Source organism: Barbus barbus, assembly GCF_936440315.1.
Source record: "Barbus barbus genome assembly, chromosome: 2".
Lineage (NCBI taxonomy): Eukaryota > Metazoa > Chordata > Actinopteri > Cypriniformes > Cyprinidae > Barbus > Barbus barbus.
Genome location: NC_136730.1, coordinates 24,619,497 through 24,645,193, shown reverse-complemented (window position 1 = coordinate 24,645,193; position 25,697 = coordinate 24,619,497). Strand labels below are relative to the sequence as shown.

General features: G+C 36.7%; 2 protein-coding genes and 1 long non-coding RNA gene across 5 annotated transcripts in view; 1 reads left to right on the top strand and 2 right to left on the bottom strand.

Annotated features, from left to right (window-relative positions):
• The window catches only part of lmbr1 (limb development membrane protein 1), a 41,923-nt gene extending 27,461 nt beyond the window's left edge, over positions 1-14,462 (bottom strand). The window contains exons 1-6 of one of the 3 annotated variants that reach the window (XM_079429725.1): positions 14,242-14,443; positions 10,952-11,024; positions 9,924-9,963; positions 9,515-9,654; positions 8,728-8,831; positions 5,588-5,660 (exon numbers count right to left, since the gene is read on the bottom strand). Coding sequence is in view for 2 of the 3 variants with exons in the window: in XM_079429723.1 (XP_079285849.1) it covers positions 8,728-8,831; positions 9,515-9,654; positions 9,924-9,963; positions 10,952-11,024; positions 14,242-14,304 (420 nt within the window). In the remaining variant the exon portion in view is untranslated. Of the gene's footprint in view, positions 1-5,587; positions 5,661-8,727; positions 8,832-9,514; positions 9,655-9,923; positions 9,964-10,951; positions 11,025-14,241 lie in introns of all 3 variants that reach the window. The other 2 variants (XM_079429723.1, XM_079429724.1) reach the window with 2 other exon arrangements.
• LOC306877795 lies at positions 4,174-4,612 on the bottom strand. The gene is made up of 3 exons (XR_013784901.1): positions 4,492-4,612; positions 4,319-4,381; positions 4,174-4,239 (listed from the first exon to the last, which is right to left on the bottom strand). It is a non-coding gene; the product is annotated as an uncharacterized lncRNA (long non-coding RNA).
• Positions 14,463-16,405: 1,943 nt separating the features above from the next.
• On the top strand, positions 16,406-23,143 carry nom1 (nucleolar protein with MIF4G domain 1). Its single transcript, XM_079433809.1, has 12 exons — positions 16,406-17,525; positions 17,911-18,023; positions 18,122-18,259; positions 19,022-19,079; positions 19,229-19,555; positions 19,744-19,854; positions 20,157-20,327; positions 20,551-20,672; positions 21,118-21,250; positions 21,982-22,113; positions 22,287-22,396; positions 22,738-23,143. The coding sequence occupies exons 1-12, from the start codon at positions 16,578-16,580 to the stop codon at positions 22,910-22,912; spliced, it is 2,538 nt and encodes an 845-aa protein (XP_079289935.1). The 5' UTR covers positions 16,406-16,577; the 3' UTR covers positions 22,913-23,143.
• The last annotated feature ends 2,554 nt before the right edge of the window (positions 23,144-25,697 follow it).

Here is a 25,697-nt window from a genome sequence, read left to right as displayed (position 1 = left end):
GAGCGCACGAAAACACACGGACAATACGCCGAGCTATTCTCTAAACAATCTTACGTAAACTATTCAAACTGTCAATCACTTTAAACGTCCTTGTGGTTGGCTAACACTTCCATCCATCAAAACTGTGCTGGCGAGGCATTGGCTGGGTTCAAACACCCCTATTGTGATGTGTCCGGATTGACACCTCGCTGACCCATTCACGGACGCGCTTACTGTCCCGGGTTATAACAGCTCCTGCGATTGAAGGAGAGAGACGAGGGAGGGCTATTCTTACTCGGAAGAGACGATTCTGCTGGAAATAGATGGCGTTTCAAAGCTGGAATACGAATTATAATCGATATTTATTGGAAAATGGACGCTATCGATAACTATAACTCGAATCGCTTATGTAAACAAAGGAGGATCTATCGTGTTTTCCCCTATTTTTTCGTTGTTTTGGATTAAAAAGTGGATGCATTTTGAAGAGTGGACCCTTCTCTTGAAATGTATGCTGGTGTGTCTTGGAATAGTCTGAGCTGACCAGCGCTATTGGCGATCAAACGTGAGTACTGCGGTTCGCTTTGTTCATTTTAAATGGCCGGTCTTTCAGCATTTCTGTTAACCCTTTCCTCTCTGGTGTATTGATTTCAAAAACAAGCTCACATCGTTAATCTTGAGTGTTTTAGCTTTCAAATGATATATAGTTAATGATAATTGATTGAATATTGTTCTAAAACAAAGGTAATAAAAAGTCCGACCACGCCCGACCACGCCCTTCCGGCCCGCCCGCGGGCCGATGCGGGTTAACAGGTTAAACATGTATGTCTCAATCCATTAGGCACTTTGCATATGTGCAGTATTTAATAGTTCTTGATATTAAGAGAATCTAGAGCACCTCCAAGTGACTTCCTGATGAACAACATCTGCCTCATATCAGTCTCCCCTCAATGGATTTGAACCTTTGATATTTAGATTGTGAATTAGTGCATTTAAAGAATCTGTGTCCATAAATAACTGAGAAAATCTGCAAAAAAACAAACAAAATGCATGCAAATGTGTCACAAGCAGGGTGTGCGAACTACGGGGGAGCTAGGGGGAGGTCGGCTCCCCTTAATAAGACATGGGCTCCCCTGAAAACGTGATTTGTGAAATTTTGGGGGGTCTCAAAAAATATTGACAATGTGTTATTTTGACGTGCAATTTCAGTTTTCTGTAATGTGATCATCTTGGATTATTATGTGTAAAATCGCAAAAATATTCATTCATGCATGACGGCGATTTAAACCTAATTCACTTCAATAAAGATAACTATACATGCTATTCTTGTCATGAGCGTCAAGGTGTGGGGGCGCTGCGGTGCAAATTCATTCCACTCATGTTTAATACGTTAACTCAAAGATTCGTAGGAAAAATATAAACATTGGATTCAACATTGGCCGTAGATCTGTGCGCGCAGTCCTTGAAATCCATTCTGCAGTTAGCATCATACAGCCACCATGGCAAAAAGAACACAAGGCAGTTTAATGGCATGACCGAATCACCTGCTGCAAGCCCCAACTTTTTTTACGCCTCTAGGGCCGGGCTTCGGGCTAATTTCCACGTCATAGTTCAGACGCGGGCCGGGCCTCGGGCCTGTTTTGGGTTTCTCATTATTATTATATTGTAGACATCCATCGATTAGTGACTGAGAGCAGCTCGACGGTGTTTAGTGTCCCGCAGCAGCAGCAGGTGCGCAAGTGTCTTCAGCGCAGCTGAATACTTCTGCGTTCAAATGCACGTAATAGACTAAAGCTTGCTGCAAAACCCTAGCAAACATAACCATGAATGTGTCCGCGCAAAATATTAAGGGGATATTTGAATTATTTACTAATAAACTAATGTTTTCTGAGTCACAAGGATGAAGTTGCTGATCCTCATTAGACGCGCCTTTAGAGAGAAATGCATCTTTATTGATTATGATTAAAATTATAATAAAACAGTTTTTGTTTTCAATTTTTTTTATTTTGTTAAGTGATAATTTAAAGCTTTCTATAGATATATTTATCATGTCTGTGAGGCATGTATTTGCTCAGCTTCGGTTCATTTTTGTGAAGCGCTCCTTTTCAAGACGGCAGAAAGCACATCATGTTTGTTTTCTTTGTTTTATAAAAGAACTACCTTTTGTTGATATTGTGAGTGCACACAAATACAAGTAGACCCTTTACAGGTCCGAATGATGTATTACTCTTACCTTTATCAAAAAAAACCCCAAAAAACAAAAACAAAATGAGGGCGTAGGCTATTTTAATTTGTTTCCACTAAAACAATGCAAGTGTTTGCTGGTGCCTCCATGTCCTGCAGAGCGCGCTTTAGCTTCCAATCTCCGCACAAACTCAGAGATATAGGCTAGTGCACATTATTATTATAGCGCAGGTTTAACGCTTAAACATTGTTATATACTTGAACTGTTTTAGTATATCTATAGATTTTATTTTAGGCAAGTTGTGATAATATGAGAAGGCTAATTGATCAAACATAGACTATGATCAGCTCATACAGCTGGCCGCTTGGTCGTTACTTTAAAAAAAAACAAACAAAAAAAAACGTATAGGCTACTTAACGAACACAAATGCTCCAAACGTTTTTCTAAATTAACTTCATAAAAAAAAAAAAAAAAAAAATATATATAATAATTACACACAAAACTGAACTATTTTAATAGCCGAAACAGTAGTATAAACTGTTTTAGGAGAAGGGGGGGGGGTCGGTAATTCTGATAAACTGTCAGACGTGGGTCGGGCTAGGGCCTAAATTTGAGCGCACGATCCCATAGACCCCCCCCCCCCCCCAGCCCCCGTAAAAAAAAAAAAAGGTGGGCTCCCCCAAAGTCCACGGTATAGTTCGAACACTGGTCACAAGGATATTCTGCTAAAGTAACTAGTACAGACCTCTCAATGTATTTGGAAGCAAGAACACAAATACAGCCCAGACGAAGAGAACATGTGGCAAAAAAGCCAGAAATGGCTTGAGCTCTTCTTCTCTTGCCCATCTAAATGTGAGCACTGCTTAATATAGCAACTCTAAAATATTCAGCATCTAGTCCATTCTCACACACACACACACTCTTTTTTTCCATTCTCCTTCACATACACACACACTGCAGTATACTCTAATCAGACAGCTGCTAATATCATGTTGACTTCCAAGAAATGTATGTGTGTGTGAGAGAGAGAGAGAGACAAGGGGAGAGATATACACTCTTAGAAAGATGTGTTAAAAATGACAACCTGTGTTAAATTTTAACACATTAATGGATGAGTTCTGGGACAATGTTTTTTGTGTTAATTTTTACTCATTCATTGTGTTGATGACTTTAACACAGTAAACGTGTCAGAAAGGTTATCACAAAGATGTGTAAACGTGTATACTTTCACACATTATGTGCTGTCCTTCACTACATACATTATGTTAAAAAACATACATGAAATTCTAAACAAAATGAATGGAAAATTCATTGGTTGTTTAGCTTGTCAAAATATTTATTATGATGAAATATCAATTACATTCATAGAACTGCAGAATATATATACAATTTTAAGCCGTCAAAAAAGGAAATGTCCAACATAGGACAAAACAGTTATTTTCATCTCATTATGTAACATGACACATAACCCCACCTTCATAATCATTACACTTTTTTCCAAACTTTGCTGGATTGCTGGTGGCCATGTGGGACTGCAATGGCAAAGTATTTAGAAAGAAGTCTCTTTGATGGTCAAAAAAAATTTCTTATTATCAATGTCTATACTCCTCCATCTTTTACACAGCATAGGAGTAAAAGTCATTATCAAAATAGCCTTTTAAAAGCCAACACAATGTTTTTGTCCACCTTTGGGAATACATGAACTTCTCTGAAGACTGGATCCTGCTCAGAACTTTGCCAACATCAGAATGTTCCCTGGTCTGTATGTATGCGTGTCCACAAACACAAATGTACTCAGTCCTTCAGTGGAGATCCTGGGTTCCAACACTATATTAAGACAGAGAGGGAATTTATTTTTAACCTGCATTTTTAAACCTTTTTTACTCTAATATATATTTGTAAGTAACAGCTTGTCAATAACATATACAAACATTTCAGCTGAACTGTAAACTAAATTATGTCAGATTTAATTTTAATACTTACATATCCTAAATTCTGTCCAAAAAATGCTGAGATCCATAGAGAGAAAGACTCCAATTGAGGATTTAGCCGTCAGCTTGTCTGCAGTAAAGGGGTAGCTGTTTGAGACAAAAACACACTAAGACACATGCACGCAATCACTATGTGAAGATCTTTCTCCTTCCTAGAGTAACCCACCTGTGCTCTGATATTAGGTGCCTTCCTGGTCATGTGGGACTGCAATGGCAAAGAGTCTTCTGCCTAACGAAAGATCAAAATAATGCTAAAATATTAACTAAAGTTTATAAACTAAAGAATGCTTGATTTGGTATGAATGAATGATTTAATGTGAATTTTACTGCAGTGCTTACCTGAATTGTGAACATAGAAAATGGTCCATCTTCTGATTGGTTCATTAGCTGTATAATAAACAATGTTAGACATCACATATTTGATATAATGTTAGCAAATTTAGATGCAAGCTACCTGGTCTGCACCAGTGACTCCAAAGCACTTATAACATATTGCTAATCATTTCAGCAAACTTTTACATACTTTAGACATAATAAATAAAGAGCATTGCCAGCTCCATTTCTTTACTGACAAAAAAAAAAAAGTGCGGTCTAAAAGTGCGGTCATATTTATCACTGCTTGGCAAAATTTTGCGTGCTAAATTCAGTCATTTGTAAAGGTGTCTTTACTCTTGGAAATGTGGAGTGAAAGTGGGAAAAGATTGTCTATCTGAAATCAGTTTTCAAGGCGCTTTCGCCGCTGAGAAGCTGCTTGATGTAACTTTACGTTACAGTAAAGTTAAAGTTGCATATGTGCTTCAGCTAATTAATTACCATGACCGCACGTTTAAAATAGTATTAAAACATTGTTTTTGTTAATAAATGTAAGCAAAATATGATTTCAAGTACATCTTACCTCAGAAATCTTGCTAGCAGTCTCCTCCGCAGTAAAAAAGTGGTTTTGACGAGCAGTTTTGACGCGAGGGTTAGTCACTTAACGTAGTAAAGCGATTATGGTATAAATATGATACTTTACTTACAACAATACAGAAGTAAAACGAAATAGCATGTCTCATCATTACAGACTAAAATGACTATGGGCTGACTGGATTCTGTTCAAAGACCCTAACGTTATCCTATTGGTTGACACACCAATGGGATAACTTTAAAAACTACACATAAAGTGTTAGCACATCGGTCCACACATATGGTGTTAAATACTGTGTAAATACACAAGTTGTGTTGATTTTTAAACTACACATGTGTAAAAGAGGTTATTCTTTTCGACACATTTTTATTTAATATTGACAAAATGTGTAAATTAGAGTGTTACACAAAGTGTGTCATTTTTTAACACATCTTTTCTAAGAGTGTAGATGGAAAAGCTAGTGTTTGCATTTATGCAAGTTTTATTAGTCTGATTCACTCTAAGAGGGCTCTCCCTGACCTTACTCACCCTCAGTCAGCGTCAGGGTCACAAACTGCTCTCTCATTCTCCAAATCTCATCTCCAAAGTGTAACAAGCAAAACTAGAATATAATAAAAGACACATCTTTTAAATGTTATTAATGTTTAGTGCATGTCAGTCTGAAGAAGGAAAACAGAAAGAGAGATTTTCCCAAAGAGTTTGACTGCAGGAAGAGTTTGAACAAAATTTGAATCTTTTAAAATTTGAAAAGTTCACAAACATGCAGTGTATTTCCCTTGTCCACTATGATTTCCTCTCCATGAACTGATTCTCATCAATAAAGGCTTAGCATGAACAGTAGTATTACCGTCTTTTTAAGCCTGCTACACTGAAAGCAGTGTCAGAGACACAAAACAGAGCGCAGAACACACAGGGGACATGAATCACTCTGTACACACACACACACACACACACACACACACACACACGTCATTGATGTGCCATTCTGACTAATACATTAGAAGCCCGTCAAAATGACAAGAAAACAGGATATATGACTTAAGCAAGGCACTTCAGTACTTTTGAAGTTTGTGGGTGTGTTTCATTTTCTTTTTATCCCTCTTCCTACAGTGTCACCATCTTTTTCTTGTTAGCATGAGGTGTCTAACAAATAAGACCTTTGAGAACGGCTTCTGAACTAATCTGGGGTTTGTCAAGAACACAAACAGCAGAATGTTAAAAGTCAAGAAAATGTTTAAGAGACTGATAAAAACAAGAAATGATCCTGAAAGAAATAGAAAAGGCAAACAGGCAATAATTTAGGCTTGACTATGGAGGCTATTATCCAATCCAGTGTTGTGCGTTTTCCCGTCAAAATAGAGAAACTCATATGTTGTCATAGAAACGGGTATAGAATGGGGCGCAGGCAAAGTAAATACGCAGTGTCACGGCCTTAGCAAGCAAAGCCTGGGAGCCAGAATCACATCTCAAAAATAAATATCAGCTCTATTGTGGACAGACTACAAAGGAAGAGACTGTCAAACACACACACACACACACACACACACACAGAAAGATGTGATCATTTTTAACATGTTCAAGGTTCATGTCATTCCTAAGGAAACAGTTAGGTGATGTCCATTTGCACTCTGTGATAATAACAGCTGATAATAATTTTAGTAGTGCTATCTCCATGTGGATCGTAGAGAATTAGGAGGCCATAAGGACCTTCTCATTGGATTTTTTTAATGTTACACTGACTGGGACAACAGGCTCTTTCTTACTGAAATCATAATCCTGCCATCTGTTGGACGAAATCAGAACTACAGGCCCAGGCTACGCACATATCTGTCTATCCAGAGCACCCTTACAAGCTGCATGTGTACATTCAATGAGCAATCTAAATGACATATATAAGATCTTTAATGTTTTTTAAAGAAATATCTCTTATGCTCACCAAGCCTGTGTTTATTTGATCAAAAATACAGTAAAAACAGTAATGTTGTGAAATATTTTTACAATTTAAAAAAACTTTTCTATTTGAATATATTTTAAAATGAAATGTATTCCTGTGATAGCAAAGATAGGTTTTCACACTTTAGATCCTTCACATAATTACATGATACATCAGAAATCATCCTAATATGCTCTTTTGTAATTTGATATGCTTTATTATCAATGCTGAAAAAAGCTGAAGCATCCAGTTCAGTAGTTAAAAAGTGCTTCATACTTTTGTGGAAACTATGATACATTATTTTTCAGGGTTCTTTAATGAACAGAAAGTTCATTTATTTAAAAAAATAATAATAAAAATCACTAAATACACCATTAAAGAAAGTAACACTTTTGATCAATTTAATGCATCTCTGTGGAAAGAAAGTGTTGTTTCTTGCCCCTTTTTTTATTACTTATTTTACTTCAAACTTTTAAATGGTACTGCATCACGGTTTCCACAAAAATATTAAGCAGCACAACTGCTTTCAACATTGATGAGAAATATTTCTTGAGCACCAAATCAGCATATTAGAATGATTTCTGAAGGATCATGTGACATTGAAGACTGGAGTAATGATGCTGAAAATTCAGCTTTGCCACAAGCACGTCACATTTAAAATATACTCAAACATAGAACAGTTTTTTTTTGTAAATATTTTACTGTATTCTTGATCAAATAAATGCAGCCTTGGTGAGAATAAGAAACTTTTCTCAAAAACATCATAAAATCTTAATTATTCCTATTAATTCTAGAGAGAGCGAGAAAGAGGGAGAGAAAGCAGTCCAGTCACACACTTTCCTTCCCCGCAGATTTTTAGTTTTGTTTATTACATTTGATGAAGTACTAATACAAACACTGGTCCATAAAACTCACCAGCTACAGCTCTCACAAGCTTTTAACAAACTACCCAGTTTCATTTCCTCCAGTTACTGAATGTAATTTGCCATATATACGTTCCCATTTAACCATCTAACATGGAGACTGACACAAGCAGGCCATTTGACTTTATGCTTAAAAAGAAAACATGAAATCTTGCTTTTATGGGCTTCTACGGTTGACGAGTTAACCCTTCCCTGTATTAACAGGGGGCTTTCATACAAGCGGCAGTTTCTGATCGTTTCCTCTCTTTCGCTGCACGCACAAACATACGTTACGCCGGTCATTCTGAGACGTGTAGGCCAACATAAAGCAGTGCTTCCCTCTCTCCTGCGTTTCTGGTTGATCAATGGCCAGAAACAGTCATGGTGCAAACGAGACAAAACGAAGCAGTACGCCTCGCTCCCGTACAAATGAGTGCAGCCCTCATAAACTACAGTAGCAACTAATCTTTATGTAGCTTTGCCGTAAGGGACATAAACCAGGAGCGACTTCAAACTGTGATGAGAGTAAGACAGAGGGCAACTTGATGCATTCCCTCCCACCCTTTCATTTTCATCTGCACGCTCTATTGTGACGCCGAGTGTTTGCTGGTTTACGGTCTCTATGAGCGCCGGTGACAACCCTTGTTTGAGTGACTAATGACATAAGGTTGAATGAGCTGTAGAATTAAGAGTGCTCTGCTTTTGAACTTTTATCTTTTTAGGGTGGGGGAGTGCCTGGAATCAAAAGGGTCACGCATAAAACCGTGTGTGTGCGTGTTTGGCCAAGCAAGGGTGAGCTTGCAGAAAACACACAAACATACATAACCATATACCTTTTTCGAACCAGCGAAGCCCTCAGACTCCAGGAAGAAGTAGGCAAAAGGCATCAGCACAAAGAGACAGAGATTTGAAAAAAGGGACATAAGGTTCCACAGGCCTAAAGAAAGAGAAATAATTTTATTCAACTTTAAAGTTCAAAAAACTAACCAGATTAATATAATTTTACATAATAACAGCAAATGGAAAACAATCCCCCCATCCCTTGTTCATTAAAAATTTTGTATAATTTAATAATTGTTTTAGTTGGTTTACCATGTTTAAATCGATTGCATAGATTTTTCCTCCAAAACGAATGAATTAAAAAAAGTTCAAGAATCATATCTCCAGTCTAAATTTTTTAACCCCCAAACATTCTAACCCAAAAACTGCTCTCAAAATGTTAGTTTAGCAGAGAAACATAGACACATGACACCACCTTGTGGCCATGACTGAAGCTAAGGAGAAAAATACTTCAGCTGTACTGACATTACTATAAATTAAATAAAAATTAAATACTGTATAAATTGTTCAGTACATCATTTTAATAAACAATCTTTATGAAGCGCACACATGAAACTTTTTAATTTAGATTAAAATGATCAAGGTAAGGACAAAGGGAAGGACAAATAACGTAATGCGTATTTGGAAGAACAAAGTAAACCGTTAGCAGAACAAAAGCAACGTTCATTTCTACAGCAGTCTGTGAATGTCACCTAATGCATGACAGACAATAGGGTACAGCCTTATGTAAGACTACTTGTTAAGTAACATAAAATTCAAATAAAAAGGTGTGATACTGACCATGAATGAGTGATCCATTGAGCCACTGTATGTAGTAGTTTTTTGGTAAAGAGAGCATGATCTCATTACTGATTATAGAAAATGGTAAGAGAAGGACAGCCCCTCCAGACACTGCCAGTGTGAATGTACACAGGTACATACTGAGAAAAAGCAGAAACAAAGTAAAAAGTTAGTGAAAGGTATGTCAATAATTTTTATGTTAATGATTTTTAATCAGTTTTATTTTCACATTTAATGTGATGTAATGATATAATAATATGGTGACTACAATTCAAAGTACAGTGGAAGATTTTATAAGAAAATGTTAGACTCTGATATTAAGTTGTATATAACTGGATCCTTTAAATGCACTATAAAAAGAACTTGTACTTGTTATCACGCCCGATATGGTCAGTATCAAACAACTCACGATATTCTGTTGACGATGGCATCCTCATCTTCCTGGTCATCTGTTGGCATAAGAGAACAACATAAAATCAACCAATTAAACAGGCACTGATTCAAAGTCATTCTGTGTTTGATAGAGATTATGTTCCTAGTGCATAGTGCTGTGATGCTCTGACAATCGCTGTCAGCTGTTTTATTTTAATTCAGCATAAAGTTCTTTACTGTGAATTTGTAATACAAACAGCCTCAGCTACAAAGGACACAGAACTGTGACAGATGGTTTAATAAGTCTAAGGCATGATCTCTCTTCATTTAACTGAAAGCTACTGGAAAACAATACCGGTTAATCATAAATCACAAACGCGTGAATAAACCTTTACAATCAACTGGCCAGATGGAGGCTGTCAAGAGTCAAAGTGAGAAAGAAAAGAAAGGGTACGAGAGAGATGAATAGAAAGCGCAGAATAACATCACTCTAAACTAATTACATAAATTGCAGTAACTGAATATTCAGACCCTTGAAAAAGCCTCTACATGAGGCCATATGGCTTTACAGACTCATGCTTCACAATAGCAGCCCAGCTCAGCTGTACTTTAATAGAGACAGGAGACTTAAGAACAACCTACTTTCACCTGCAATCGACGCTCTCCACAGGGGTTAGCTGACGTTAGTTATGCTACTTTTAAATGGGAGGGCATGACCTGATCAGGAACTAAATTTGTCCTCGTAACTGTTTGTGCAAGGAAGGTTGGAGGTGGCAGTGCCTTGTGTTATGGAGTTGGAAAATGCTCAAAAGAATGTGTACTATAAAGTGCTATAGAGTTCTAAAAGGTGTAAACCCCTTAAAAGTGTGCAAGCAAGCACACTTACTATCAATCAAAGTGCCCATTTGTCACCTAGGAATTTGATCTAAACTTAAGCTTAAGTTAGAAACAGTAAATATTAATATAGATAAATATTGAATATTAATATAGTTATACAAAGTAAATATTATAAATACTATTGCATTTAAATAGGGCAACAGTTTGATCATAAACAGAACTACTTACCGCTTTTTCTCTTGTAGCGTGAGATGACGCAGTACGACACAATGTACAGCACTGCAAACAGGAGGAAGCAGACCTAGAAACACATGGAACGAGATGGAGTTCTACAAGTCTGTTCTACAAGGGTTTACGTTGTAAACTTAAAAAGTACGATTTTGCGTACTGTGCGTCTAGAAATTCATAGATTCCAAACGTAAGTCTTTTTATTTATTATATAACTTAAAGAAAAAGAAAAACCTTGCTATGTGTACGACGTTAGGCTAACTGAGACTTGTCATAGCACTTGCATATCTTTGCTCTTTTGTTGATTTTGATTGCTTCCATTGTCCTCCTTTGCAAGTTGCTTTGGACAAAAGCGTCTGCTAACTGACTAAATCTAAATGTAATGTAAATGTATGTCTTGCCAGTGTTAAGTAGTAATAGTCCTACTGAAAGAAAGTAAAGTACCTCTGTTTTAATCATCAGTAATATGCTGATCAGTAATCTGTAGCAATGCTATATGCATGAATCAGCAGAGCATCCAGGAGACTGAAGTGTATGGATGTGCATATGTAAACATGCCGTTCATGCTTTTTTTAACATTTGCTCATATTACACCTTGCTTGTAACCTCACAGAACTACAGAGAACTAACAGAGTTCTGCATTACATGAATGCAACTGTACTGTGTGCTCCACCGTGAAAATAAACCTACAACAGGGTGAAGTATCTGTCAATACAAGGACTTCATGGTACAGATTCCATATGTAACAAGCCTTGAAACTCATTCCACACATACGGAGCATAATTAGAAAAAGCAGAACGACCTATCTCTGTATGAAAAAACGGCATCTTAAGTAAACGTTTATCTGTTGATCTGGTATTATAAATATTTGTGCAGTATGTCAGCAACCTAGATATATACTGTGGTAATTTACCCACTAAAGCTTTTAAAATAACAATCAACGTATGTTTTTTTTCTCCTTAAGCACAAGGAAGTCCAGTTTGTCATTTCAAATAAATTACAGTGATATGTACGGACACTTGTACCAGTGACAAATCGTAAAGCAGCATGATAAACTACATCCAGTTTTTTCAAAACATTCTAAGGTGCATGCATATAAATTATATCACCATAATCCAATACTGATAGAGGAGTACTTTATACTAAACGTTTGAGCAAAGGAGAAAAACTTTTTTTTAACGAAAATAAAAACCTAGCGTTGGTCTCAATTTCTTTAAAAGACTATCAATATGAGAACTGTAAGTCAGCTTATAATCGAGCCAGATGCCAAGATATTTCTAAGATTCAACCCCTTCAATCTCTAACCATTTAAAGTTTGAATCACAAAATCATTTATTGGTAATCTGGGCCGAGTAAAAATCATGTATTTAGTTTTTTTTAGCATTTAATACTAATTTTAAGTTACCAAGAGAAGTCTGAAATTAATTAAAAGCATTCTGTAAAGAGTTCATTGCCACTTTTAAAGATGGAGCTATAGTGTAGAGAATAGTATCATCTGCATAAAAGTGTACATTTGCTGGCTTGACTCCTTTACCAAGTTCATTTATATAGATAGAAAATAAAATGTAAAATTAAAGCATAAATAATATGCTTAACCCTTTGTAGAGTGAACCACACACGTTTTGTGTGCTCCACTGGAAGACAACACTCAAAATACACACCAAAATATATATAGCATACTAAAATTCACATTTTTTTTACATTTATATTTATCGTTAAACATGGCTTCTTTTAAAATATATATTTACAATACACATATGTTTCCATTTCCTCCAACAGCTAGAAAATTCACAGGAATAATGTTAATGATTCAAAGCATGATGCATTCGTTTATAATTTTCAAACAATTCAAACTGATGCTTCCAAGACGATTACAACTCTCACAATGTCTAGATGGCTCTGACCCATTAGGCCAGGGCTGTCCAAACTCGGTCCTGGAGGGCCGGTGTCCTGCAGAGTTTAGCTCCAACCCTAATTAAACACACCTGAAGCAGCTAATCAAGCTCTTACAAGGCATACTAGAAGCTTCCAGGCAGGTGTGTTGAGGCAAGTTGGAGCTAAACTCTCCAGGACCGAGTTTGGACAGCCTTGCATTAGGCCATTCTTATTATTAAGTCCTGCATTAATAACAAATTTGTCAAGATTATTGTTTTTCAAGCTAATCCCGAAATGGGACAGTTTAGAAACTGCTTGCCGATTATCATTACAGCATTGCTAAAGAGTAAGAAAAGCAGATATCTCTGCATGGCACCGCCTTTTATTAGACTAACTTACATTGTATGCAGCTGATAACAGCTATCTAACTTCTACACACAAAAAGTTTTTAAACTCTCTGAAATACAGTGCACATATTTCTACATTCACTCTAAACTTAGTGGTCAAATTTCAACTGAAATGTCAAGTGTTACATAAAATGACTGCTATCATAAGAAAACTAATTTAATTTTCAAAACTGCATCAGTGAGACAAAGTGAATTTCTTTTGTTAATGCTTTTCATTGCTTCACTCTCTACACTACAGAAACACTTTCTTGGTTATTTAAAATGTGGATCAAGAACAACGTTGACCACTAATTCATTCAGTTCAACCCTGATATTCATTTAGAAGGCAGAGACAGCAGCTGGGATCGCTATAAACAACACGAAAGAGTTTTTGCTTGTTCTTACAAGCAAAGGCTGCAAAATTTGTTCAGTTAGCACTAACAAATTAATTCGTGATATTTAATCGCTTGCAGATCATGCAATCCATTCATCTCTGACACATAAGAACAGGTTTGCCTATGCAGGAAGGAGAGCCACATTACCCAAAATAAACACTGCAAATCTGCAATGCTCATGTGTACACCAACAACAGTGAACAAGCTGTCAGTGCAGAACCGTTATGATCACTCAACTGGTCTAACTGCCACATAATGGTCAGTGAATGTTGCATCTGCTCTAATTCTACTAGAGATTCAATAAAATGTCACAAAACATAACAGTCAAAGAGCATCATGCCTAAATATATATACAACAATCAAATCCTGTGAATCAAGCCACAGGAAGGGATTAATTAGCTCAATACTGTAACTAACGACAAGCTAACATGCTAGCTAACTAGCCTAATGAACCTCACTCATATACACTACGGCTGCTACTGAGAAATAATTATGAAACATTTCAAGTAACGTATAGCAAACCCATTCATCTTTTCCGTTTAAGAAATACACGTAAATGAGGCTAGATGGCAGCTGAAGTGAGGAACACGGTCAATGTGTCGTACTCTAATCAGTCTCTCTGTAAATTACTCACAATGTACTCGCGCACTTGGCTGTGGAAATTCTGCTCTCTAATCGTCACATCGTCTTCTTCCATTCTTCATATTGCAGAAACACATGCATTAGCAACGCATTTTTGTGGCGATTCCATTCGCTGTAAGAGAAAGCACCTCTGTGAGATAAACTGACCACCGGAGTAGAGCTCGACTGACTGACAGCGGGCGCGTCACAACGCCAAATAATCCTCCAAAACACAGTCAAAATATACTGCGTCATCATTCAGCGACACACGACAGGACAAGAGGCTTCAGCACACAGGTGTGCTGTCACTGAGCAGAAAGTCGAATTATGTGTAAGATTTACATAATTCAAAATTTGTTCAGCGTTGTTTTGGACAGGTCTGACGTTTCCTGATGTAACCGAGAAAGCATATAACAGCACACTTTGCCAAACATAGAAATTTATAAATATGTTTTTGCTTGTATATATTGATTACATGTAATCTAGATTAAATAATCACATTCCAAAAAATAAATAGAGGTAATTTAAGATTACTAAAAATTAAGTAGATGCAATTTAGATTAAATTACATTTTAAAATACTCGTAATTATCAGACTACAGTTACTTTTTTATGGATTACACATATTTACACAATAGCAATAATTTATCCATAATTTACTGATTCTTCCTAATTTATTATTTTTTCATTTTTAAATTTTTTTATTTCTAAATAGCCTGCGTCTTATATACACTCAGAAAGTCTTCAGTTTTGTGGACTTCGTACAAAGATCAGTCATTAGTCACTGTCACAGTCAGTCTGCACAGCATCTGACCACTGGATTTACAAAAATCATTTCAGGTTTAAGAAGTGCATCAGCTACTGATGAACATGTTCATTTTTATTTGAAGTATCACTCATTCTGTTATTTTAGCATGTGTTACTTTTGTTTATCTTTCAAACAAATTCACCAACTATTTTGTCTTCTGATCCTCTTTCACCTAATATATTTTTATTTGAAGTACCTTATTTTTAAGGTTTTAAAATAAATATTTTAATAATGAAGTATCACATTAGCATATTCCTGGTTCTCTGACATTGGTTATGGTCACATTATGACATGCAGGTAAACAAATAAAATATTTCATTTTTCAGTAAGTGTTTTATTTTGATTCATTTTTTAATAATTTGTTTTAATTTAACATTTTTAACATTTAATTAATTATTAGCTTTTCATTAAACTCACAAACCCAGTTTGGGAAACCTTGATGTAATATAATACAGTTTAATGCACTTCATGTTGTTGATAACAACAAATGGAATATATTTTCTTTCTCTTTGTATTTTTATATCAATATGTAACCCTCGACCACAAAACCAGTCTTAAGTCTCTGGGGTATATTTGTAGCAATAGCCAAAAATATATTGTGTGGGTCAAAATTATTGATTTTTCTTTTATGCCAAAAATCATTAGGGCATTAAGTAAAGATCATGTTCCAAGAAGATATTTTGTAAATATATCAAAACTTCATTTTTGATTAGGCAATGTGCATTGTTAAGAACTTCATTTGGACAACTTTAAAGGAGATTTTCAAATAGTTGTATCTCGGCAGATCAGATCCTAACAAAAAAAGCTTTCAGTTGATGTATAAATCTCAATTTTGAAAAATTGACATTTAAGACTGGTTTTGTGGTCCGGGGTCACATATGGTACAAGATTACCCTTTTTAAATCAATGTGATGAACAAGTTAGGTCAAGAGTAATCTAAAAGTAGATTATAGTACCTAAAATGTGTAATGTAATGGATTACATTACTAACTACAATTTTTGTCATGTAATTTGGAATCAGTAACAGATCACAATTTGTAAGTAATCTAACCAGCTCTGTACACAAGGAAGCTAGGAAGACCTGTATCCTCTACAGTAGGCCTACTACTGCTTCCACTACCATTAATCCATCCATAAATGTAACTATCGATCCAGTCAATACTACTACAACTACAACAACAACTACTACTACTAATATATGCTGCTGTAGGCATCAAATAGTATATCAGGTTATGAGCAAATCTCTAGGCTACTGGTGTAGTTTAATTAAACGCACATATACTTATTAAATTGTTAATTCATATTTCGACAAGTAACGTTACGCTCCAACACAGTAGATGGCGATAAAGCCTCTCAATTTTCTTTTGTCTGCTTTCATAACGTCTAACGAAGAAGCAACATCAATGGCGACCTCCATTTTCTACATGTGTTGTCTTTTCTGAGGACTTTCGTGGGATAATTTGCGATCTTCAGTCTGTAAACACGCAACCATTTACAATAAATGAAGATTATATGCACAGTCAGATATAGTTAACTTAGAAAATGAAGGCAAAGGCGCAACGCAGGGGCAAAGGGAAAGCTGGAAAGCAAACACACAGGGATAAACTTCAGAAATTCAAGGATTCAGTTAATCATTTTGTGAAGAGCAAAGGCGGCTTCGGTGAAAATGAAAGCAACCAAAGAGGATTATTTGTAAAGAGGAAAAGTAGAAAAGAGCTGCGCAAAGAGAAACGTAGGTTGAAGAAAGCCAAAAATAAAAGTCACTACATGGGTCAGTCACTGCAGAACCCCAGCGAGGAACCTGCTCCAAATACTCCTGCTGAGAAGGAGGAAAAGACACGGAAACCAGCCCTGAAGGCGACTGGAAATCTTAAAAATGCCGCTCAGAAACAGCAGAAGACAAATAAAGACAGGGTTAATGCTAAAGACAACGAAGAAGAGACGACAAAAAGGAAAGTCCACTTCTCCGAAGATCTGCCAAAACAGAGAAAGAAATCTAGTCTGAACGAGAGCAGAAAGCGGACTCTATTAGAGGCCAATGTCGAAGAGGACAAAGAAATAAAGAGATTAGAGAAACGCCTTGGGCTGAATAAAAGAAAAAACAAAAAGAGTCTACCTCAGTCGTTCACCGACGATGGACTCGATTACATTTTAGGGATTCTTGATCCTGGAGCATCTGCAACAGGACTGTATGAGAGTGATGAAGAAATGGACATTGACAAAGCTAAAGATGACTTTGATGAGTTGGACGAGGACAGCGACGGGCGAATGACAGATGATGACAGCGAGGATGAAGGTGACACTGATGAAGGGGAAAGAGATGGAGAGGATGATGCACAGATTGAAGAAGAGGGGGATGTAGAAGATGACAACCAGATAGAAGACGAGGTGGAAGGAGATGAAGAAGACGAGGATACAGATGCATCGGAGGAAAATGATGATGGGGAGGAAATTGACTCTGAACAAAAAACACCTGAAAGCCAGGAGCCTGTATGTCATTCTAAATCTGGATATTATATCTTATTATTTAAGTTTAGCTCTCCAAATGCTCAAATCACATTTATTTATGTGACCCTTTATACAATTACAAATAGGTTCAAACAAGCAGCTTCACAGTAATAAACAAAATTATCAGTTAATGTTGCAAAGACAATAGTGTCATTATTCAGCTCAATTTAGTTCAGTGTTGATAATTTATTTCATCAGTCATGAAAGAAACTTAATTCAACTACAAAGCGGCTCTACAGAAGACAGTAGTGTCTTTATTCCATTATTCAGTGTCATTAAGTCAGTATTGGATTTTATTTTTTCCACCCACATCAGAAGAATGATTTGAAGCTAATATTTGTGTATTGTTTTTGTTTTCTTTTTATAGAATCCTGCCACAGCAGATAAGTATGTTCCCCCTCACTTACGAGAAGCCGTGGACAGCAAACGCAAAGCCGAGCTGGAGAAACTGAAGCGCACTGTGAAAGGTCTGATAAACAGGTAAGGTACCATGGAAGGTATAGGCTACATAAATGTACAATCTTTGGCAAACCAAGTGAAATTCAGCCAGTTTGATAACCCTGTCCTCTGTTCGACAGGTTGAGTCAGCCCAACATGGCATCCATCAGCAGTCAGTTGGAAGAGCTGTACATGAGCACCAGCAGGAAGGACATGAACGAAACACTCACTGATGTTCTGCTGGCTGCCTGCGTCACACCTGCCCTCATGCCTGAAAGGTTACCCTTTCAATAATGACTTCATTTAATAACTGACTCTTTGATAATCACTTTATTATTAAATGTATATTGATTTGAGACAATTAACTTGCTGATATTCTATTTTAACTTAATATTCTTCTTCTTCTGAGCTGTAAGACCCTACAGCATTCAAGCCACATCCATCAAATTAGGCTCAGACCTCCAAACTGTTAAGAACAAACTTTGCCCAGATCTGCAGTCTGGACGATGGACACGTAAACACTAGCTGCTGAAAGTCAGAGCCAGTCTGGAGGTTTTGGCTAGTCTGAGTTTACAGGTTTTGCAGAGTATTGTTTGTGATGGGCTCAGATTCAGATTTTTCATCTTCAAGACTATGAGTGCGTCTAGCCAGACAACATCAAACATGTTTGATATTTTGAGCCAATTTTAGAATAGGTATTGTTTTTATTTGTCACGTATCTCCTAGCAACAAGCCACATGTTTCTGCATGAGTTTCTTGTGCTCTGAATGACTTGAAAGTTTGGTATTTTGTGATTCTCAGTTTATTTAGTGTGTGATGCCCAGTTTTAAGCTACTTACTACTTCAAGCTATTTAAACTACTTTAAACATTCTAGCTGGGCTTTCTTAAAAGGGTGGTTGATCAGCTTTTTTCGAAGGCTTGATTGTGACTTTTTCCTGGCTCACTTAAATTTTCACTCAAGAAATTAAATATGACCTTAAAACAACACACTAATAAAGACTTGTAAATTATTATAGTTAACACTCACTCTCTCTTCCAGGCTTCTAATGGAGCACATCCTTCTTGTCAGTGTCCTTCACTATAGTGTTGGCCTGGAGGTATCTAATATATTAAATACTTCACATTAAACTTGTCATCATGGCAATATGTTGCATTCAGTGGCATACTGTTATAAGAATCTCTGTCTTAGTGTGTATTTTTGCTTGATGCTGGCTAATTTCTCACTTTCTCACTTGTTTTCCCTGAGGTTGGAGCTCATTTTCTGGAGACTGTAGTCCGTCAGTTTGATAAAACCTACAGTCAGCTTGATGCTACAGACAAAGAATGTGACAACTTGGTGTCCATAATTGCCCACCTCTACAACTTCCATGTAGTCCATGCTCTCCTGGTGTTTGACATTCTGAAGAAGCTGGTGACGCGTTTCAGCGCAAAGGATGTAGAACTGGTTCTGCTGGTGCTGAAGAACGTTGGGTTTGCTCTGAGAAAGGATGATCCGCTAGCTCTCAAGGAGCTGATCTCTGAGGCTCAGCGGAAAGCCACCGCTGAAGGAGAGCGTTTTCAAGACCAAACAAGGGTAAGACACCTTTGTCATGTGAAGAAGCTGTCTTTTGGTGCTAAGGAATTATCATATTATATTTGCTTTTAACCATTTACTTACTTAATCCAAAGCAAATTACAAATGAGGGCAACTGAGGTGAATCATAAATGAGGTCTGCAGTTGGTCTGAAGTGCAGACGTTTGTTCTGTTGGCTTGCTTGTCAGATTCGGTTTATGTTGGAGACTATGCTGGCGCTGAAGAACAATGACATGAGGAAGATTCCAGGTTATGACTCTGAACCTCTGGAGAAGTTAAGGAAACTGCAGAAGACTTTGGTGAGAAAATGACTTGATGTTAATTTGCATTACTTATGCTGTTTACACTGTTAAATTTATAAGGTGGACTTGCAATACAGAAATGTGTTAGAGCAGTTAACTAGTTAATGTTCATCTGTGAATATTTGATATTTATTTACGCTAAATGTACTTCTCGCCGTGTCCACTAGGGGTCAGACTAACTCCATAGTTTAGTATAGTCACATTGATCTGACTTTTGTACAGTATTTTTACAGGAAGGTGGAATGTGTTTGAAGTCAGTTACCTTGTTTCTTATGCACTAAACATAACATTCTTAACAGATTCACAGCAGTGCCGGTGGAAGTGACATGAAGTTGAGAGTCTCACTAGACAGTCTTCTGGAAGCAGAGCGTGTTGGCCGTTGGTGGATTGTAGGCTCTTCCTGGAGTGGAGCACCCATGATCGATGACCATGGAAACAAGACAACTATCCCATCCACCAAAGGGGAACAAGTAAGTGAAAAAAGAAAAAAAAAGTTTTTTGTTCATCGGTAATTTAAATGTTCTGATGTACAACTATTTTCAACTGAGAAAAAGCATAAAAAATATAGTTCTGCAGTTTCTGTTTATAAAATCTCTCCATTTAGTCATATTTTATGGACCTTTATGAGAATCATGGCAAGTCCGTGCAGAAACTGTCATTTAATTTTTTTTGTTTCTCTTTATCAATTTGCAGTACAGTGCAAAGATGTTGGAGCTTGCACGCAAACAAAGAATGAACACTGACATCAGGAGGAACATTTTCTGTGTGCTTATGTCAAGTGAAGACTATTTAGATGCCTTTGAGAAACTTTTAAGGTTTGTCAGCACAGTTTCTGTTTCTTCTTCTCATTGATTTTAAGTGACAGTGGCCATGTTGCTCTTTTGGGATTCTTAGCAGTTGAGCAAATTTAATTGCAAATCAGGTTTTGATCAGTGTCATGTAATCCCAAAATCAATCTGAAATTTACAGACCTACTTGTGTGAAAGAACTGTATAAAATGATTTTCAAGTTAGCGGATTAACATATCTGCCTTATTAGCAGGACAAATTTTCTTGTAGCAAGAGCAATATTTCAGATCTTCTGAAATGATAACCTTGTAGTATGATGATGCCAAATATTTTAGTTAAGGTTATTACACAATGTTCTTTAAATTTCTTCTTTCTAACAGACATGCTGTGTATTGCAAACATGATGTACTATGTTTGTAATATTTGTCATAAACCATTATTTACCCACTTCAGTGGATTCATGTCTTCTCAGGTTAGGATTGAAAGACCAGCAAGAGCGGGAAATTGTTCGTGTTCTGATGGACTGCTGTCTGCAAGAGAAAATGTTCAATAGATTCTATGCGGTTCTGGCAGAGAAATTTTGCTCGCATGACCGGCGGTTCCAGGTAGAGTGGAACAACAGTGATTCCTAGCTCTCACTGTGTGCTTGTGTCACTAGGTGTCACTGGTTTCACTGCATTAGGAGCTGCTCTGTGTGCTTTGTATGTTTAACTTGTTGACACACAACTGTTGCTCAGGCTAAGAGCATTCAGATGTTTTTCAGTACTTTGATCCAGTGGTTCAAAGTACTGAAAGTACTGAAGTTGTGGCCTAATGGTTAGAGAGTTGGACTCGTAATCCAAAGGTTGCAGGTTCGAGTCTCCGGCCGGCAGGGATTGTAGGTGGGGGGAGTGAATGTCCAGCACTCTCTCCACCCTCAATACCACGACTGAGGTGCCCTTGAGCAAGGCACCGAACCCCCAACTGCTCCCCGGGCGCCGCAGCATAAATGGCTGCCCACTGCTCCGGGTGTGTGTTCACGATGTGTGTGTGTTCACTGCTGTGTGTGTGCACATTGGATGGGTTAAATGCAGAGCACGAATTCTGAGTATGGGTCACCATACATGGCAGTATGTCACTTCACTTAAATGAACTAAAATGGCTGTTGATGTTATGATTTAATATTACTCTGTAATCAGCTATTAATAAGCAAATCTATGAATATCGATAATGTACTTCAGTTCATTTACATCTAATACTGCAACATTTAAAATCAAGTAGCTTGTAGCTGTTTACTATAGGTGAATAATAATCCATTTTGTAAATGTTAACCCTCTGCTTTTCTTCTGGTTTTTAGATGACTTTTCAGTTTAGTCTGTGGGACAAATTCAAAGACCTGGCAAACCTTTCCAGTCGGTGCCTCAGTAACCTGGTCCAGCTGGTCACTCATCTTCTACACAGGAAGTGTCTCTCTCTTTCCATTCTTAAGGTAATATATGATAAGTCCACCCGTCTACAAGAAGCCATTCTAGAATGCATTTGTGGTTTGTATGTTATGTTGTAGTATATATGTGTAATGTTCTTCATCTACTTTATGAATCGCTTACAGGTGAGTTAATGAATGGCAGCTTAATTGTCTGCCTGTTCTCTTCTTTTCATAAGGCTATTGAGTTTGGGGAGCTGGATAAGCCCAAAGTCAAATTCTTGAAGCAGGTTCTCTCAAAACTCCTTAAAGAAACCGAGCCAGAAGATCTTGTGAATATATTTGGCAGGTGAGTATACATAGTACTACAAAAATTTTATAATAGTACATATTATGTATATATAAATGTTCATAATGTTCAGTGGTTTGCGATTTTGCAAAAGTGTGAACGCTAATTAAAATTTAGTGTAGTGAGGCAAATTTTATAATGGCAATGTATGTTAAATGAAAAAATAAAGAATAAATTAGACTTTGTTAGTTATAACAATTGTTACATTGTTGCTTAATGTAAGAATATGTCAGTACAAGTTTTTAAAAAGACCACGTGTGGGACACCTGAGGACATGTAAAATTGCTTGTGTGTGGCCTGGTGTGTCAATATCTGCCTGTGTGTTTACCATTGTGTGCCAGGATCTCTGGAATCCCCAAGCTGGGATTGCTTCGGGAAGGCTTGAAGCTTTTCATCAGTCACTTTCTGCTCCGGAACATCCAGACTGAAGAAACTGAGCAAGCCAAGGTACTCAAGGATAGAGCTGAGGTCGCCACCAAAGCTATGGAGGCCCGGGATGCCAAAATTAAGCTATAGAGCTCTTGCACACAGAAATGTGTGCATAATGCATCAGACTCAAAAAGTGAGAATTACAACAGAGGACAGTATGCGAACCTGTATGCAGATCACTGATTATTGCAGATCACACATTGCAGACCACTGTTACTGCATTTTTGTATTAATTCTGGCATTCTGTACAAAAATAAAACAGAAAATATGTGAAGTATATAAATAAATTTGAGTGTGTTTTAAAGAATTTCATACTACAAATTCTCAATGGTCAGTTTTTCTGCTCTATATTTTTATGGGAAGATGTCAACAGATTTCAGATTTGGAATTTTTATATCTGACATTTTGTACTTTTTATTCACTTAAAGACCTACGTACTTATGAGAGAAAAATATAACAGTGTTATGCTTAAATGTTTGGTTTTATTATGTGTCTTTTCTTAATGGCAAGTCAGAGCCGCTGTAATGAAAGGACAAACTAATATTTCATTTGAAAAATATAAGAGCAGAAAATGCAAAAAAACAAAAAATAGATAATAAAAATCAAGTTAAAAAAAGTCTCTAAAACAGCAATTTGAGTATAGATACAAAATAGAAATAGAAAATCACAATGGCCTGCTTCATATTAATTCTTAGTGTTTTTTTGTAAGCCAAAAACATGTCTCAAGCAGAAAAAGAAAATAACATAATTCATTCTTTTGCTGCTCATTCATTTCCCATGCAGATATGTGACCCTGGTCTTAAATGGATGGGGTATATTTGTAGCAATAGCCAAAAATACATTGTATGGGTCAAAATTATCCATTTTTCTTTTATGCCAAAAAATCATTAGGATATGAAGTAAAGCTCATGTTCCATGAAGATATTTAGTAAATTTCTTACCGTAAATATATAACTTTATTTTTGATTAGTAATATGCATTGCTAAGGACTTCATTTGCACTACTTTACTTCTTGATATTTAGATTTTTCTTGCACCCTCAGATTCCAGATTTTCAAATAGTTGTATCTCGGCCAAATATTGTTCTATCCTAACAAACCATACATCAATTGAAAGCTTATTTATTGCTGTATAAATCTTAATTTAAAACAATTTACACTTAAGACTGGTTTTGTGGTCCAGGGTCACATATGTTCAATGTCTGTTCTGGTAACAGATTCATCCTCTGACATTTAGAATTGAGTATCTTACTCCATATAAACAATACTCATTCAGAAAAGAGCACAAGGATGCGTTGCTCTACTCGTCATGAAATGTAGGTTGATTGCAGTCATCTGGAGCAACTGCACATGCAGCAGTGCTTCGGACATGAGTCACATGACTGACTAACATAACAGAGGGTTACCGTTACATTTGATGCCCTTTGTTAATTCATTAGCAACATCGGCATTACTGACATCAATCCACAATATGGAGTGACCAGAGCATGAGCTACCATCATCTGGGGTCAGGCAGTGGAAACATCACCCTCACAGCTCTACAACAAAAGAGCTAACTGTTTAATTATATTTGATCAATTAAACCTTATTGCATCCCTAATGTCAGTTCAAGAAGACTGTCACATTAGAACCTGTAATAATGACACAACAGTCTGGCTGTTTTTTTTCTCACATGTTTCAAAGGAGGGTTACCTACAAATGCCCCACTTTTCCACCCTTTGACAAAGACAACATTGTCACCATATGTGAAGAGAAGCGTATAATGGGGGTCCAGCCCACTAAGATAAACACAGGTGATTGTAAAGAGTTTGTGCTATTGTCTGTCTGCGTGAGACCAGAGGAAGGTTGATACTGACCCTAGTTTGAACTGGTAATAGAAAGCAAAGTTGTCTTCGATCTGATAAGACTTTTTTTTAAATTCACCATTGTTGGCTTGTTCTTTTACATTTTCAAACATTTCAAGTGCAGGAATCTCAGCCAGAAGGTCAAACGAATCACTTGCGCAGCCCCTATTGATAAATCTATATTGTGTGGTTTATTGTGCATTTATGAATTTTTGTTTTGTCTTGCCTTTCACTGTCTCATCCAGGCCTTCACATAAGTGTCCCACCCTGCTCACTTGTGTGTGGTTTCTTTCCCGATCGTTAGAGGATGTAGTAGCACTGATAAGGTTGAGTTCTTTGTACTTATGCAGCTGGGTAAACGTACAGGTAAATTAGGCATTAGTTAAATCAGTAACTGTTTCCTAAATTGACTACCTGTTTTACTGTTGCCCAACAGAGTATTTTGGATAACATTATTGAAGCTTTTGTTCATACTTATCATAACATTAATCATATAATATAATTATTATGAACCCATTTCAACATTTGAACAGTATCTTGTTACTTTACCCCTCTTCCTGTTTCTATATAAAATGCTACCCCACTAGCCTTTTAGAACCCAAGAGTAAAGTGAAGGTTAATAGATTAGCCATGATTTTTAGTTTTTGCATGCTTTGCTTAGTCACATCACAGGACTGTTCAATTCTGTTTTAGAGTAAAGGGGAGTTCTTTTATAATTCACCAAAATCCACAGCTTATTATGCTAAAGGTGTTTGGACTAAATAAAAAAATATTTTCCTCTGAGAATATGACTAAAATGGCTTAGTAAATGAAAAACAAGGAACATTTCAGATCACACTCAGTGTCCCAGTAGATAGTTGTCATGGCCCTGACTGATAAGAGTGGATAGTGATTATATTTAAATGTCCTCTAATTGATTCGAAGAAGCTCCTTGGCAAAGACCAGATGGATCTCTGGGTTTATTACCCAATAAAGCATGTCGTTATTAATAAAGGAAGAAATGCACTTATGCGAAATAGACCTCAATTAG